Consider the following 14,446-nt stretch of genomic DNA (forward strand, 5'->3'; position numbering starts at 1 on the left):
TATTATTATTATTATTATTGATTAACCAATGGATAAGCGCACCGGTAGTTTAAGTTTTTTTTGTTTAGACACCCGGGTTAGGCAATAGCGAGTTCATCAGTGAATTAAAATACGGCGTTTGAGTTGGATATGCGTGCGAGTGGTGGTGTCCTATAGGCGAGTGGGACTGTTGTCGGTGCTGATGGTGGTGCGGGTGCTGATAGGGTGAACCGTGTCCCGATGATGATGCAGCACCTGTAGGTTAAACTGTTATATAATATATATAGGGACTAATAATACTAACCGTCCTCTTCCTCGTGCAGCAGCTGATAGGTTGGCGACTGTGTTATATCAACGTTGATCTGGGGTTTCAGTAGGTGAGTGCTGGGGGCTCTCTGGCTGTATATGTTGCTCGTGGACGACTGTGGGGGTACCGATCCGGGTCGTTGGGGTCGACTTTTTGGTGTTGTTTTTAAGAAACGATAGGTCAATAAAGACACTGATATTTTGTTTGGTTTGTTTGTTTGATTTGTATGTATATTCCGCGCCCCGGATATGTGTTTAGTATAGTATATATATAGGTATGTATAGATAGGGAATGGGATCAATAGGTATGGTGGGGTAGGGGATAGGATAGGGATTAGTAATTAATAACATATGCATTAGTAATATGCAAAAATCTACTTATAACAACACTATACAACAAAAATTGTACATGCTTATTTTTTAAACTTATTATTTTTAACTAAGTGACAATTAATTATTATTATTATTTTGAAAGCACCGTATTTTTGATGTTTTTAATATATATATATATATATATATATATATATATATATATATATATATATATATAATTCATGTATTATTTTATTAATGATTTTTAAAAAAAAATTTATTTAAATTTTCCATTAATTTATTGGAAACTTTTTTATTATTATTTATTATTTAAATATAGAAATCATTATTATTATTATTTTAGTTTAATTTTTATACGATTTGTACTATAAATATGATTTATATGATATATATAGTGTACAGTATATTATTAATAATAATAATACTGTACTTATTAAGATTATATGCACACAAAAAATTAAATTAATTTATTATATGAGATAATAATATATTTTTTTTATTTATTTATTTTTGCTAAAATTATATACAATATAATTTTTTTCATACTCTACTAAACTGATGATGATAAAATTAATTAATAAGCTAGTAGAGTTTATTATATATATATACGGTATAAAGTTATTTTATTATACTATATTATATATATATATAGTATTTGTGTATAAAAAAAAAGTGTAAAATATTTTAACACATATTAATACTGTATATTATATGCTAACTATATGTGTCCTAAAAAATCAATGTTTTGGAAGTAATTCAAAAAAATAAATAAAAAATAAATAAATACCAAAAATATATATTTGTTTTTTTTATACTAATTTATTATCACTACTTGTATTGTATTTTTTTGTTATTTTTATGTTATATATATATAGATAATACTGTATATATAAATGATAAAATAGTTGACACTAATTGAATAAATAATATACTGTTTATACAGTATATGTGTTATACTATTCACAAAATAAAATACTAAAACTAAAATCTTTATTTTTTTAATAAAATAATTAAAAATAAGACAATTGATTAAATAATTTTTTAAATAATTTATATATATATTTAATTGAAATACTAGATTATTGATTTTATTTTTTTGCTAATTGGTAAATATACAAATAAAATTATCCTAGGCAACTTATTTAATTTATTTATTTTTTAATTTTAACTTAATTAACTAATCGGCTTTAACCAATTATTAATATGATTATTATTATTTTACTGATAATAAAAAAATAAAATAAAATAAAATAAATAAAAAACAATAATCAGATTTTTAAGATTAGAAGTTAATAATCAAATAATTAGCAATTAATTAATTAATTATAAATATATATTGAAATAGGATTTTCTTATAATATTGATAATCATTATTAATATAATAATAATAATAATAATAATACTGTAATACTATGTGAGTGTGTGTATAGTTAGTTAGATATCTGATATTACAGTATAAGTACTGATATATTATATATTATATTATTGAATATCCTAACCAAATAAAACACACACAAAAACACATAAATAACATATAATTGTACTAAAAATAATAATAATAATAATTCATTAGGAAAATTGTATAGAAAATTAGTCAATTGTTATACCCATAGTATAGAGACAATAATATTGATTAAAAGATAGAGAGAGAGAGAAATAAATAAATAAAGATATATTAATATAACAAACATATAATAATAATAATTAAATGAAACCTAATATTGATATTATTATTATTAGTAGTAGTAATAAACTGTTTTTTTTAATAGATATATATTGATAGTATAGTAGTATCAAACACATTGAAAATATACATATACATGTATATTGACATAAATAATAAATAAATAGTAAATATATGATTGATTAATTTAAATACAGTATATTATATATATATTATATATTGTTTTACTTGATATATATATATATATATATAWAAATTATATATATTTTCTTACATTAGTAGCATCTCATAGATAACATCGCGTATAATATCAGTCAATAATAGACGAAACGACCGATTGTTAAGCATTGGTTGTCTACTATTGATATTATTATTATTATTATTATTATTATTATTATTATTATTATTGGCAAAAATCAAGTCTATTGGAGGACATGAACCGGTATGTCTAGCAGTAGTAGTAGTAGGAGTAGTAGTAGTAGCCGATCGTAAACTACATGATCTATTGGTTAGGTACCTTAAAAATAGGTATGAGCTTAGGTTAACATAGTATATGATGTCTATATTTATTTATTTTTTTTTAATTATCAATAATAACTACTACTAATAAATTAATAGCTGATTACTATTAAACTAAAATAGCATTATTTTATTACTATATTATTATCACTATTATTATTATTATTTAGTTTTTATATGGCTTTCAAAAAAAAACATTTTAATTGTCATTTTGTTTGTTTGTTTTAATCAACAAAATTAATTATATATAATTTAATAATTAAATTAATTAATTAATTAATTAAATTAGTCTTACGGTTGCAAAACATTGGCCACATTATCATTGCTATACATATTCATTGGTGAGTTATACTGGAGGTGTACGACACCGGGATTGTTGTCCTGAACTCTCTGTCCAAACTATATATACAAATATATATATATATATATATATTTTATATTAATTATTATTATTATTATTATTGAATAAAAATGTATTGCAAATTTAATTAAAATTTAATTAACCAACAAAAACAAAATATTTTGCATACTAAACAATACTATTATATTTTTTAAAATAATTATCTAATTTAAAGTTATTGAAGTATTTTTGAAAAAAATAAAAAACAAAATTATATTCAATAATTCATATGTAAAAACTTATGTAAAAAATCAATATATAAGTTATGATATATAATTTTAAATAAATTTAATAAATTTAAAACAAAAAAAAATAGTAAAATAAATAGATTTTTTCCAAAAAATAAATAAATACCTAAATATATACTAAGTTTTACTAACAAATTGCTTAAATAATATTATATAAAATTTAATTACTATTGAATTATTGAATTATTGAATTATTGAATTATTTTTCTAAAAATTTAAAAGCATTTTAATAATAATTATTTTTAATCGAGGGGGTGGGTGGGTAGGGGGACAGTATGACTAACTAATTTTGGATACTATATCTACTCTACCCTATTCATAACCTCCTGGAGTTTCGGTGGATTCGGGTTGACAATCGTACGGGGGACGTCGTGCCATGATGGTCCATCCATCAATCGCATATAGCTCATACCCATTGGCTGATCACGGCGCACCTTGGGCCTGGGCTCAATCAATGGCAGTGTGCGATATGTCTATTAGGTATGGGTGGGTGTAGTGGGTGTCCCCCGAGAGGAACGGTATGTATATATAAAAAATAATGATTTAAACATTTTTTACAAAATATTTTTTACAACATGTGTATAACATTTCAATGTCAATGATTATAAATATCACATAAATATAATATATTTTATTTTATGTTTTTTTTTTTTGATGATAACAATTGTTTTCATTGATTGTTAGGCATTGACTATTGTATAGCTTTAAAAAATAACTGCAATTATTATTATTATTATTTTAATGATTCACACATACACTATGTGATGAAAAAAATTGGTTATAAAACTATTTATATATACTGTATATTATATACTTATTTTGTTTTGTATAACTATGTGAAAAATTATTTTATGTATATTATTATTATTATAATTTAATTTAATTTTCTATACCAATACTAATTAGTTATTTATTTAATTTTAATTAAATTAAACAAAAAAAAATAATTAGAAAAAAATAAAATTGAAAATAACTATTTAGTTATTTAGTTAAAAAAATTAATTAATTAATAATAATTACTAAATTATAAGACAAAAATGTGTTTATGTATGTGTGTATGTATGTGTTTATGTATGTATGTGTATGTATGTATGTATGTATGTATGTGTGTGTATGTATGTATGTATGTGTATGTATGTATGTGTGTGTATGTATGTGTTTATATATGTATGTGTGTATGTATGTGTTTATGTATGTATGTGTGTGTATGTATGTATGTGTATGTATGTATGTATGTGTATGTATGTATGTGTGTGTATGTATGTGTTTATATATGTATGTGTGTATGTATGTGTTTATGTATGTATGTGTGTGTATGTATGTATGTGTATGTATGTATGTATGTGTATGTATGTATGTGTGTGTATGTATGTGTTTATATATGTATGTGTGTATATGTATGTGTTTATGTATTTATATGTGTGTATGTATGTGTGTGTGTTTATGTATGTATGTGTGTGAGTGTGTATATGTCTGAGTATGTGTGTTGGCACAGGTATGTAGACCAGAGGAGACATACCTGTTTAGATATAGCCCACTGTTCTCTAGCTTTTTCTTGTAGAAATTTTTCGCTATTGGAATCGGGTTTTCGTATCGACGATATTTCGTAATAATCATTGTGTCCATAGTTGGGAATATAGCCGCGCGGACCTACCGGACCCGGTCTGTAGGGTGTATGACTGGACGATGGTTCACCAGTTTGATAGGTGGGTGTCATTGAACGCGATGGCGACATTGGCGATGCTATAGATGGGATGGGTGGGAGGTAAATATAAAAAAAAATTAGCATGCTAAATATTTTTTAAAAAGTAAAATACATACTACCAGTGCTGGTACCTCCCGGTGCTGCTCCTGCTGCTCCCGATGGTCGCTGAGCTTGTACGTTCAAAGTATTGCCGGCCGTATTGATGATATCCCTGGCCAGCGAATGGGTCATCGGCGGTGCAGTAGTCGATCGGTCGCCAACATTGACCAGTATATCGCCGGCACGGAGACCGGCATCGCTAGCCGGACTGCCCGATTGCACCTGTAGGTTAGAGATTAGAGGGTTTAGAGGTTAGGTGTCAATTAAATATGATTTTTATTTATATAATATTATTATTATAATAAATAGTATATATTAATAGTAATTGTATTAAATTTAATATATATTGTAATTATAATCTATTTTTAAAAAAAATTATAATTAATGTATTATTAAATATGAAATTTAATTTATTATTTATTAGTTTATATTTATTATAATTAATTTTTTGTTAATTTTAAAAAATTATAAAATTAGTATATTTATTATTATATATGTAAATTAAACAAATAGAAAATAATTAATAATTAATAAAAATAAATATTAAATGCTTAAAAATTTTCATTATTATTATTATTATTGGTATAAATTATTATAGTTATTGTTATTATAAGTTAAACTATTTGACCTAAATTTTAAAAAATTATTTTTTATATGTGTGTGTAGTTTTAGTATTATTATTATTATTATTATTGAATATAATATATTACATGTTAAACAACATGTTTTTATTTGATTATTTTTGTTGGCTTTTTTGTTGTTGTTTTTATTATTAAAGTAAACTATTTCCATGTTATTTGAAAAGTGATTTTTTTCTCCAACTCTACAGTATATATATATCTATCAGTTTTATCCATTTGTTTAATAAATATACAATTTATTTGTGATGTTTTAAAAAAAATCTAAAAATAACAGTCAAAATACAAACTGCTGTAATCATCATCTCTACAGTTATACAGCTCTCTCTCTCTCTCTCTCTCTCTCTCTCTCTCTCTCTATTGGATTCACATCACTTGAACAAAAAAATGTTTGATATATATATATATATATATATTATTTTATTCAATATTATAAAGTAAATGTATGTCTAAATTGATGCTACAAATAATATACTGTATATATATATTAGTTAGAGATATATAGATAGCTTAAAAAACTTTTTCAATCAATAGTATATATAAAATATAGTATAGTATAAGTAAAATAAAATTTTAATTTGAGTTTTAAAAAAAACTTTTAAATAGCAAATATTAGATATATATATATATATATATTATTAGTTTATAAATGTGTTTTTTATGTTAACTAAATTAATAATAAATTTTATTTTTCAAAATAAAAAATAATAATATTTTTTTTATATAAGATTATATCAAACAACAATAATCTTACTTTTAATAATATATATTATATAATCCTAATATATTTTTCAATACAATAAAATACACTATTATTATTATTATCATCATCTGTTATATTATCTATTATTTAATGATAATACTTTTATTATTATTTATATTTTTTAAACTAAGATATGATACTTATAACAACAACAACAATGACAAAAACAATTTATAATCAAACATTTGATATAATAATAATATATATATATATATATATATAATAAAATTATTTATATCGGATTAAAATAATGTCAAACATAAGATTAACGTCATAGATATGTATAGTAATGTATAAGTTATATATATATATATATATTTTAGCTAAAATGTCAAATGGGTTTTGACTTTAAATATATATAATATATATCAAATCACATATAATAGATATATGATATATAAAATGGCTTAATATCTGTTAATAAAAAATACATATAATATTTATAATACTTTAAAATAATAATTTTTCTTTAAAAAAACTATTAAGTAATAGATTTTTTATGTATTATAAGTCATTAATTATATAAAAGTTAATAATAAAAATATTGTAATAAAAATATTGTCATAAAAATAATTTAGTATAAATAAAAAACTTAACTTTTATTTTAAATAGCAATAATGTATTTTAGTTGCAAAAATAATATATTAATTAAAATTAATTATTAAAAAATGATTTTAATATCAATAATGTTTATTTCAAAAAAATAAAATAATAATAATTGATAGAAGAATATTCTGGATTATAATATGTGTTCAAAAAAAACTAAAATATTAAGTTTATTTTGATTTTTGTTTTTTGTGTTATATTTTCGGTTAAAATACTGTTTAAACAAATTTAGAGATTATTATACAAATCTCTTATATATATAAAACTAATAAAATAATTCATTATTTTTGTTTAGTTTTTTTTTGTGGATATTTTCAGCGATCAATCAATTACTGTATAGACATGTAAACCATAAACAACAAAAAAATACATTACTTTACTTTAGGTATTAGTTTTTTATACAACAAAAAAAATACTTTATGTAAACAAACTAAAAAAAATTATATATAATCTATGAATATCTCTAAATAAAAAAACAAAATCAATTATGAAAAATATAATTTTTTACACAAAAAAAACATTATATAATGTTTACTGATATAAAAAATTTACGGAATTTTATTTTTTTTTTAAATTAATTAACAATTAATTTTTTTTTAGATATGTTTACCATTATATATATATAAATATATATTGTTGGGTTAGGTTTGGGTATTTTAGACCCCAAATAGGACAGTAGTATTACTTACACGTTGTATATATAGAGGACAGTGGCCTAAGTCGGCTCCACCGACAAGTGTAAACCCCCAGGGAATACATGAGCCGTCCCTTAATAATGTCGTATTGAATAACATTTTTTAAATTTTATATATATTTATATAAAATATATGCAAAATATTATACATATATTTATATATATATATATTAGTTAAATACAGTATCTATTTTTTGTTGTTGTTGTATATAAACTAATATAAATTCAAACAATTTTGTTGTTGTTGTTATTGATATAAACTTTAATATATATATATATATATAAAATACTTTCACTTAGTATACCAAAAATATTTGTACAAATATATTGGTATTAAAATTTAAAAAAATTTTTTAATTAAAGTTTTATATTATTATTATTATTATTATTTGGCTACAAATTCACACCACAAAAATAAATAAATAAATAAATTTTTTATATGAAAAATATGATTGAATGTAATGTAATATAACTAAACAACAAATTTTTTAACACTAAAAAATCATTGAAACTATTGATTTACACACAAATAAACACACAATCAAATTACATAATAATATTAAACGTTAATTATTATTATTACTATTAGTTAACAACAAATAATTTTTTTTGATAATATATTTTTTGGTTTATGTATAGAAAGAGAGAGAGAAAGAAAGAGAGGTATAGTATATTGCGTTTATGGGCACCAGTAGTAGTAGTAGTAGTGGTAAAAATAATAATAATAATAATAATATAGTATTAATGGCACTGATATCTGGTATTTGTTAGTCAAATATTTTTGATGTATAAATATATCTAATAATAGCTATACATATAATATATATTGTATAGTATATATAGTATAGTAAGTACTAGAAAATGTGTGTAAATGTGTTGTCTTAATAGCAAATTTTTATTTTTATAAAACAAATATATATATATATATATATATATAATGATAATACAGTCAAACATCCAGTTATATATACAGTATATATATATTATTTTCTTTTGTTTCTATAATAATAATAATAATATAATATACACATGTATTAGCAAAAAAAATTGTTTAAAAAGTAATATTAACCTAAAAGTTAGCATAAAATAATTTATATATTTTTTTTGCAGTTAGAAAATTGTATGCAATTTACAAATATATATATATTGTGTTTATGTCATCATTGTATTGAATTCAAGAATATTCTGTATATATATATATGTGAATAAATAAACAAAACGCCAACATTTCAAATAATAATATATATGTTTTATTATATATATATATTATTTATATATATAGGTTATATATATAAATTATTTCACAGTATTTGTATGTTTGTTAAGATTTTAATTTTTATGTTTGTTTATATGTTTATATATGTGTGTGTTATCTATGAATATAAATGTCTAGAATTTTAAATCTATTAGTTTATATATTTTGTTTTGTTTGTATGTGTGTGTATATGTGTGTATATATGTGTTATGTGTGTGTATATGTGTATGTGTGTGTATATGTGTATATATGTGTGTATATATGTGTGTATGTGTGGGTATATATGTGTGTAAAATTGCTTGTATTATGTTTAAACCATATGTTTTTATTTATAGATTACTAAATGTTGATTTATCATGATAATTTTTTTTCCATAATCATCAAAATAAATAATATTTACAATTTTTCAAAAAAAAATCATAATAGATTATAATGTTTATTAATACATATATATATATTTAATCTAAGTTTATATGACTTTATAATTTTTTTTAAATAAAAACATTTACATAATTACAAGCTTATGATTAAAATAAATATTTATATTATTTATTTTTAAAATAAAATTAATATTCTTTTAATAATTTTAAATATCTATATAAATTATTATATGATTTAATTAATTATAATTGAGTATTAAATACAACATTAAAAAAACCATTGATATGATCTCCAGGGGAGGAAAGTTCCCTAAAAAATCCATACAATTTTCATGAAAAATATGGAAAATATTTTATTATCACTAAAGGAAAACATAAATTTTTATATTATTATTATAATAAATATTTTATTTTTTAAAAAAAAACTTAAATATTTTTCTCAAAATATTTAATATTGAAATATTTAAAAATATATTCAATAAATATAATTAGATTACAAATCAATATATATATTATTTTAAAAAATATAGTTAAATATAATATTTGTGTTTTTATAAATATTATAATTAAATATTTTGTTTCAATAGGTTTAATAGATTTTCTTAGAAATTTCCAGGGAATATGAAACGTTAGGGAACTTTTGGATTTAAGACAAAAGGGAGGTAATCTGATCTGACCTCTAGATATGATATTTAAATTTATTTACAGAAAATTTATTGTCTAGTCTTATTAAAATAATAATAATAATAATAATACGATAACCTATCCTTATAACATAAACCTATTTAAAATTGTGTGTATGTATGTGTGTATGTATGTGTATGTGTGTGTATGTGTGTGTATGTGTGTGTATGTGTGTGTATGTGTGTGTATGTGTGTGTATGTGTGTGTATGTGTGTGTATGTGTGTGTATGTGTGTGTATGTGTGTATGTATGTGTGTGTATGTGTGTGTGTGTGTGTGTGTGTGTATGTGTGTGTATGTGTGTGTATGTGTGTGTATGTGTGTGTATGTGTGTGTATGTGTGTGTATGTGTGTGTATGTGTGTGTATGTGTATGTATGTATATATGTGTGTGTCTATGTGTGTGTCTATGTGTGTGTCTATGTGTGTGTCTATGTGTGTGTCTATGTGTGTGTCTATGTGTGTGTCTATGTGTGTGTCTATGTGTGTGTCTATGTGTGTGTCTATGTGTGTGTCTATGTGTGTGTCTATGTGTGTGTCTATGTGTGTGTCTATGTGTGTGTCTATGTGTGTGTCTATGTGTGTGTCTATGTGTGTGTCTATGTGTGTGTCTATGTGTGTGTCTATGTGTGTGTCTATGTGTGTGTCTATGTGTGTGTCTATGTGTGTGTCTATGTGTGTGTCTATGTGTGTGTCTATGTGTGTGTCTATGTGTGTGTCTATGTGTGTGTCTATGTGTGTGTCTATGTGTGTGTCTATGTGTGTGTCTATGTGTATGTATGTGTGTATATGTGTGTGTCTATGTGTGTGTATGTGTGTGTGTATGTGTGTGTGTATGTGTGTGTGTATGTGTGTGTGTATGTGTGTGTGTATGTATGTATGTAAATACATTTACACATATGTATGTGTAAAACTGTGAGTGATTGGATAAACAAAATATTTGTCACATTAAAAAATTTATATATATATATATATATATATATATTGTATTCAAATAGATAGTGTATATGTATATCACACACAAAAAATAAATCTAATTACAGTACATAAAGATTTTTTTTGAAAATTTGCGGACATAAGCAAAATAATATACACTATATATATATATATATATATAAAATCTAGAAAAATATTTGTGACAACATTGAGATTATAATAATAATAATAATAATAGTTAATAATAATCAACCTATAAATAACATCAATAGCTGCTGTTTTATTACACTTATATATACAGTAAGTGTTTCGTATATATATATTATATATGTATAGTATATGTACTGTATATGTAAATTACAATACATTTTATAGTTTTGATGTATATGTAAACTATGTGTTTTAAATACAGTATATATATAGATATACACTTAAAAACAATACTTGACAAACAAAATTTTTATATTATATATTAAAGAAACTTTTCATTGGAAACTTTTGCTATAATAGAAATGTGATTTTATTTTTTTTTAAATTTTATTTTTGCTAAAAAATTTTCATATATATATATGTCTAATCATTATCTAATATATGTCTAACATATATCAATCATAAACATTATAACAAACATTATTACATAGTATTAATATATAAAGTATTTATATATGTTTATCATATATTCATTAGTGAAACAATGATGTCTATTATTAATAGTATTAATATATATATATCTAGAAAAATATTTCAAATATTTTGTTTCAAGTTTTAAAAATAAATTTATAACTTAAATATTTTGAAACTATTATTAATTTTTTTTTTAAATAATTAGTTTAACTTATATGATATTTGTTCATTGACTATATATATATATATTAATATATATATGACAGTATAAATATGTAAACTTATATTAGATATATTTTTATTAGACATATATTATTAAATATATTAATACTTTATATATTAAATTTTTGAGATTTAGTTTGTTAACACATATGGATTATTATTATTATTATTATTATTGATTAATCCTATGGATTATTATTATTATTATTATTGAGTTGCAAATAATACATTATTTATTTGCAAATGCTAGTAGCAAATCAATTGATAAATATTTGCATTAGTCATGTAATAAAATTGCTAAAATTTATTGATATATCGATATAATGCTAGTTATAAAGTATAGTATATATATATATAATATTTCAATTTAGGATTCAATATACAAATACAATATATATATACTATTAAAAATGTCATTGAAATGTGTGTATACGGAATATTCCTGAATATTTATTATACTATTGATATACAGTATATATATATATATATATATAAAATATTATTAAAATCAATTCAATTGACTAAAAAAAACTAATTGAAATAAAAGTTGATTGAAATAAGTAAATAATAAATTAATTGAATTGAAATTTTATTATAAATTTTCATATAAAAATATATAATATAATCTATTTGAATATGTTTACTATAAATGTAAAATATAATTTATTATTTGTAAAATTAAATAAATAATTAAATAGTTATATTTATCTATTTTTTTGTAATCAGTTAAGTTAAAATTTATTATTTGAAATTAAAAACATGTTAATTTATTTATAAAAAAAATTTTGATGATCAAGCTAAATTAAAAAAAAATATATATTTATATAAACTACTGTAGTATTATTCAATAATAAATAAACTATTTATCCACTTAAAAAAACTTATTTCAAATAACCCAGAAATAAAATAAAAATTATTATATATATTTAATTCAAAAAAAAAAATGAGACAAAAATATAATTTTGTATAAAATATTTAAAAATAATTATCTAATAGTCAGCAAAAATAATACTAAATAATAATTATTATTATTAATAGTATATTACGAAAACATTTTGTGCAAATCATATGATAACTTAAAAATATAAAATTTATGTGAAAAATATTATTTATAAAATAAAAATCAATTAAAACATATATATTATATATATGTGTAAAAATAAACAAAAATTTGTTAATTAATTATTATTAGTTTTTTTTTGAGTATTAGTATTGACTTAAATCTTAAAGATATTTATTATTTTTTAAATAAATAAATAATTAAAATTATTTAATTGTTTTTGAGACTAACATTTGGACTCCTGGGCAGTGAACAGGTATCGTATGAATAGCTTATCGGCGACGACGGTGTCCAGGCCTGGGATGTGTTGGCCGTCGACGGCGACCAAATACACGACTGCGGCCTCGGCTTTGACCGATAGCCGGGCGGTGGCCTATAAAATGCCGGTCTCTCAGCGCTCATCGTTGCCATAGATTTAATGTATTTTTTTGTTGTCTATTATATCAATAATTTATTAAAAAAAATAAATATTAGATATCATAATAATTGTTATAATTTAAATTAATTATAATGTTATCGACTATTAGTTTGGATAAAAAATTATATAAATATTTATGGGAAAATAAAATAATTAAATAAATATTACAAAAAACTATAACTATAATTGTAAATTGATTTTTAATTTTTTTTATTATATATATTTATTTAATCTAATTAATTAATTAATATAATTTATTATTGTTTTAATAAATAATTTATTATTGTTTTAATAAATAATTTATTATTGTTTAAAATAATATAAAATAAATATATCTAATAAAAAACAATGTTTATTATAAATAATTAAATTATACATAAAAAAAATTAAAAATTATTATTACTATAAAACAAATCAATTATATCAACAACAACAACAAAATAAATAAATAATACTTACGTTTTTAAAAATTTAAAGTTTTAATTGTCTTTAATGTGTAAACCAAATGAGTCGTACAATTAAATATAAATATAAGTTTATAAAAATCAGCAAAAAAAATAAAAGTTAAAAAGTCAGACAATTATATTGTATTGTAATAATAAAAACACAAACACAGAAAATAATTGAAAATAAATTTTGCTAAATATAAATATCTAATTGTATATAAATTAATAATAATAGTAATAATAAATATCTTACTAAACAACTGTACAGCTCCTGTACTCTACTGTACTGTTTATAACCAAAAAAAACAGTTTTTTATTTTAGTATTTTATTTTTTGGTACAAAACTTTTTGCTGAAAAAAACTTTAAAACTTTTCTTCAATTTTTCTAAAAAACTATTTAAACTCTTTTTTCTCTTCAATAATAAAGCGCTGAATAGTGTGATAATAAC

The 14,446-nt window shown here is 20.8% G+C and overlaps 1 protein-coding gene across 2 annotated transcripts; it reads right to left on the reverse strand.

Moving 5' to 3' along the window:
* On the reverse strand, positions 1–14,446 carry LOC128954097 (mastermind-like domain-containing protein 1). Of its 2 annotated transcripts, none has more exons than XM_054299664.1 (9): positions 14,251–14,446; positions 14,011–14,038; positions 13,365–13,568; positions 5,291–5,495; positions 4,989–5,212; positions 3,781–3,942; positions 3,117–3,220; positions 284–435; positions 1–234 (listed from the first exon to the last, which is right to left on the reverse strand). In XM_054299664.1, the coding sequence occupies exons 3-9, from the start codon at positions 13,542–13,544 to the stop codon at positions 65–67; spliced, it is 1,197 nt and encodes a 398-aa protein (XP_054155639.1). In that variant the 5' UTR covers positions 13,545–13,568; positions 14,011–14,038; positions 14,251–14,446; the 3' UTR covers positions 1–64. The 2 variants fall into 2 exon arrangements, with proteins under 2 accessions (XP_054155639.1, XP_054155640.1); XM_054299665.1 differs by having other exon boundaries at positions 169–234; positions 284–478.

The sequence above is a fragment of the Oppia nitens genome, unplaced genomic scaffold (assembly GCF_028296485.1).
Source record: "Oppia nitens isolate AA-2021 unplaced genomic scaffold, nextdenovo-longstitch-racon4-pilon3 scaffold25_pilon_pilon_pilon, whole genome shotgun sequence".
Classification (NCBI taxonomy): Eukaryota; Metazoa; Arthropoda; class Arachnida; order Sarcoptiformes; family Oppiidae; genus Oppia; species Oppia nitens.

What these genes read in the sequence shown, in the direction of transcription:
- LOC128954097 (XM_054299664.1), bottom strand. Translation starts at nt 13,544, where the DNA reads ATGGCAACGATGAGCGCTGAGAGACCGGCATTTTATAGGCCACCGCCC. An exon ending in CACTGCCCAGGAGTCCAAAT is followed by an intron (nt 5,496 to 13,364) that starts GTTAGTCTCAAA and finishes TCTAACCTACAG; the next exon opens with GTGCAATCGGGCAGTCCGGC. An exon ending in AGTGGGCTATATCTAAACAG is followed by an intron (nt 3,943 to 4,988) that starts GTATGTCTCCTC and finishes CATACCTAATAG; the next exon opens with ACATATCGCACACTGCCATT.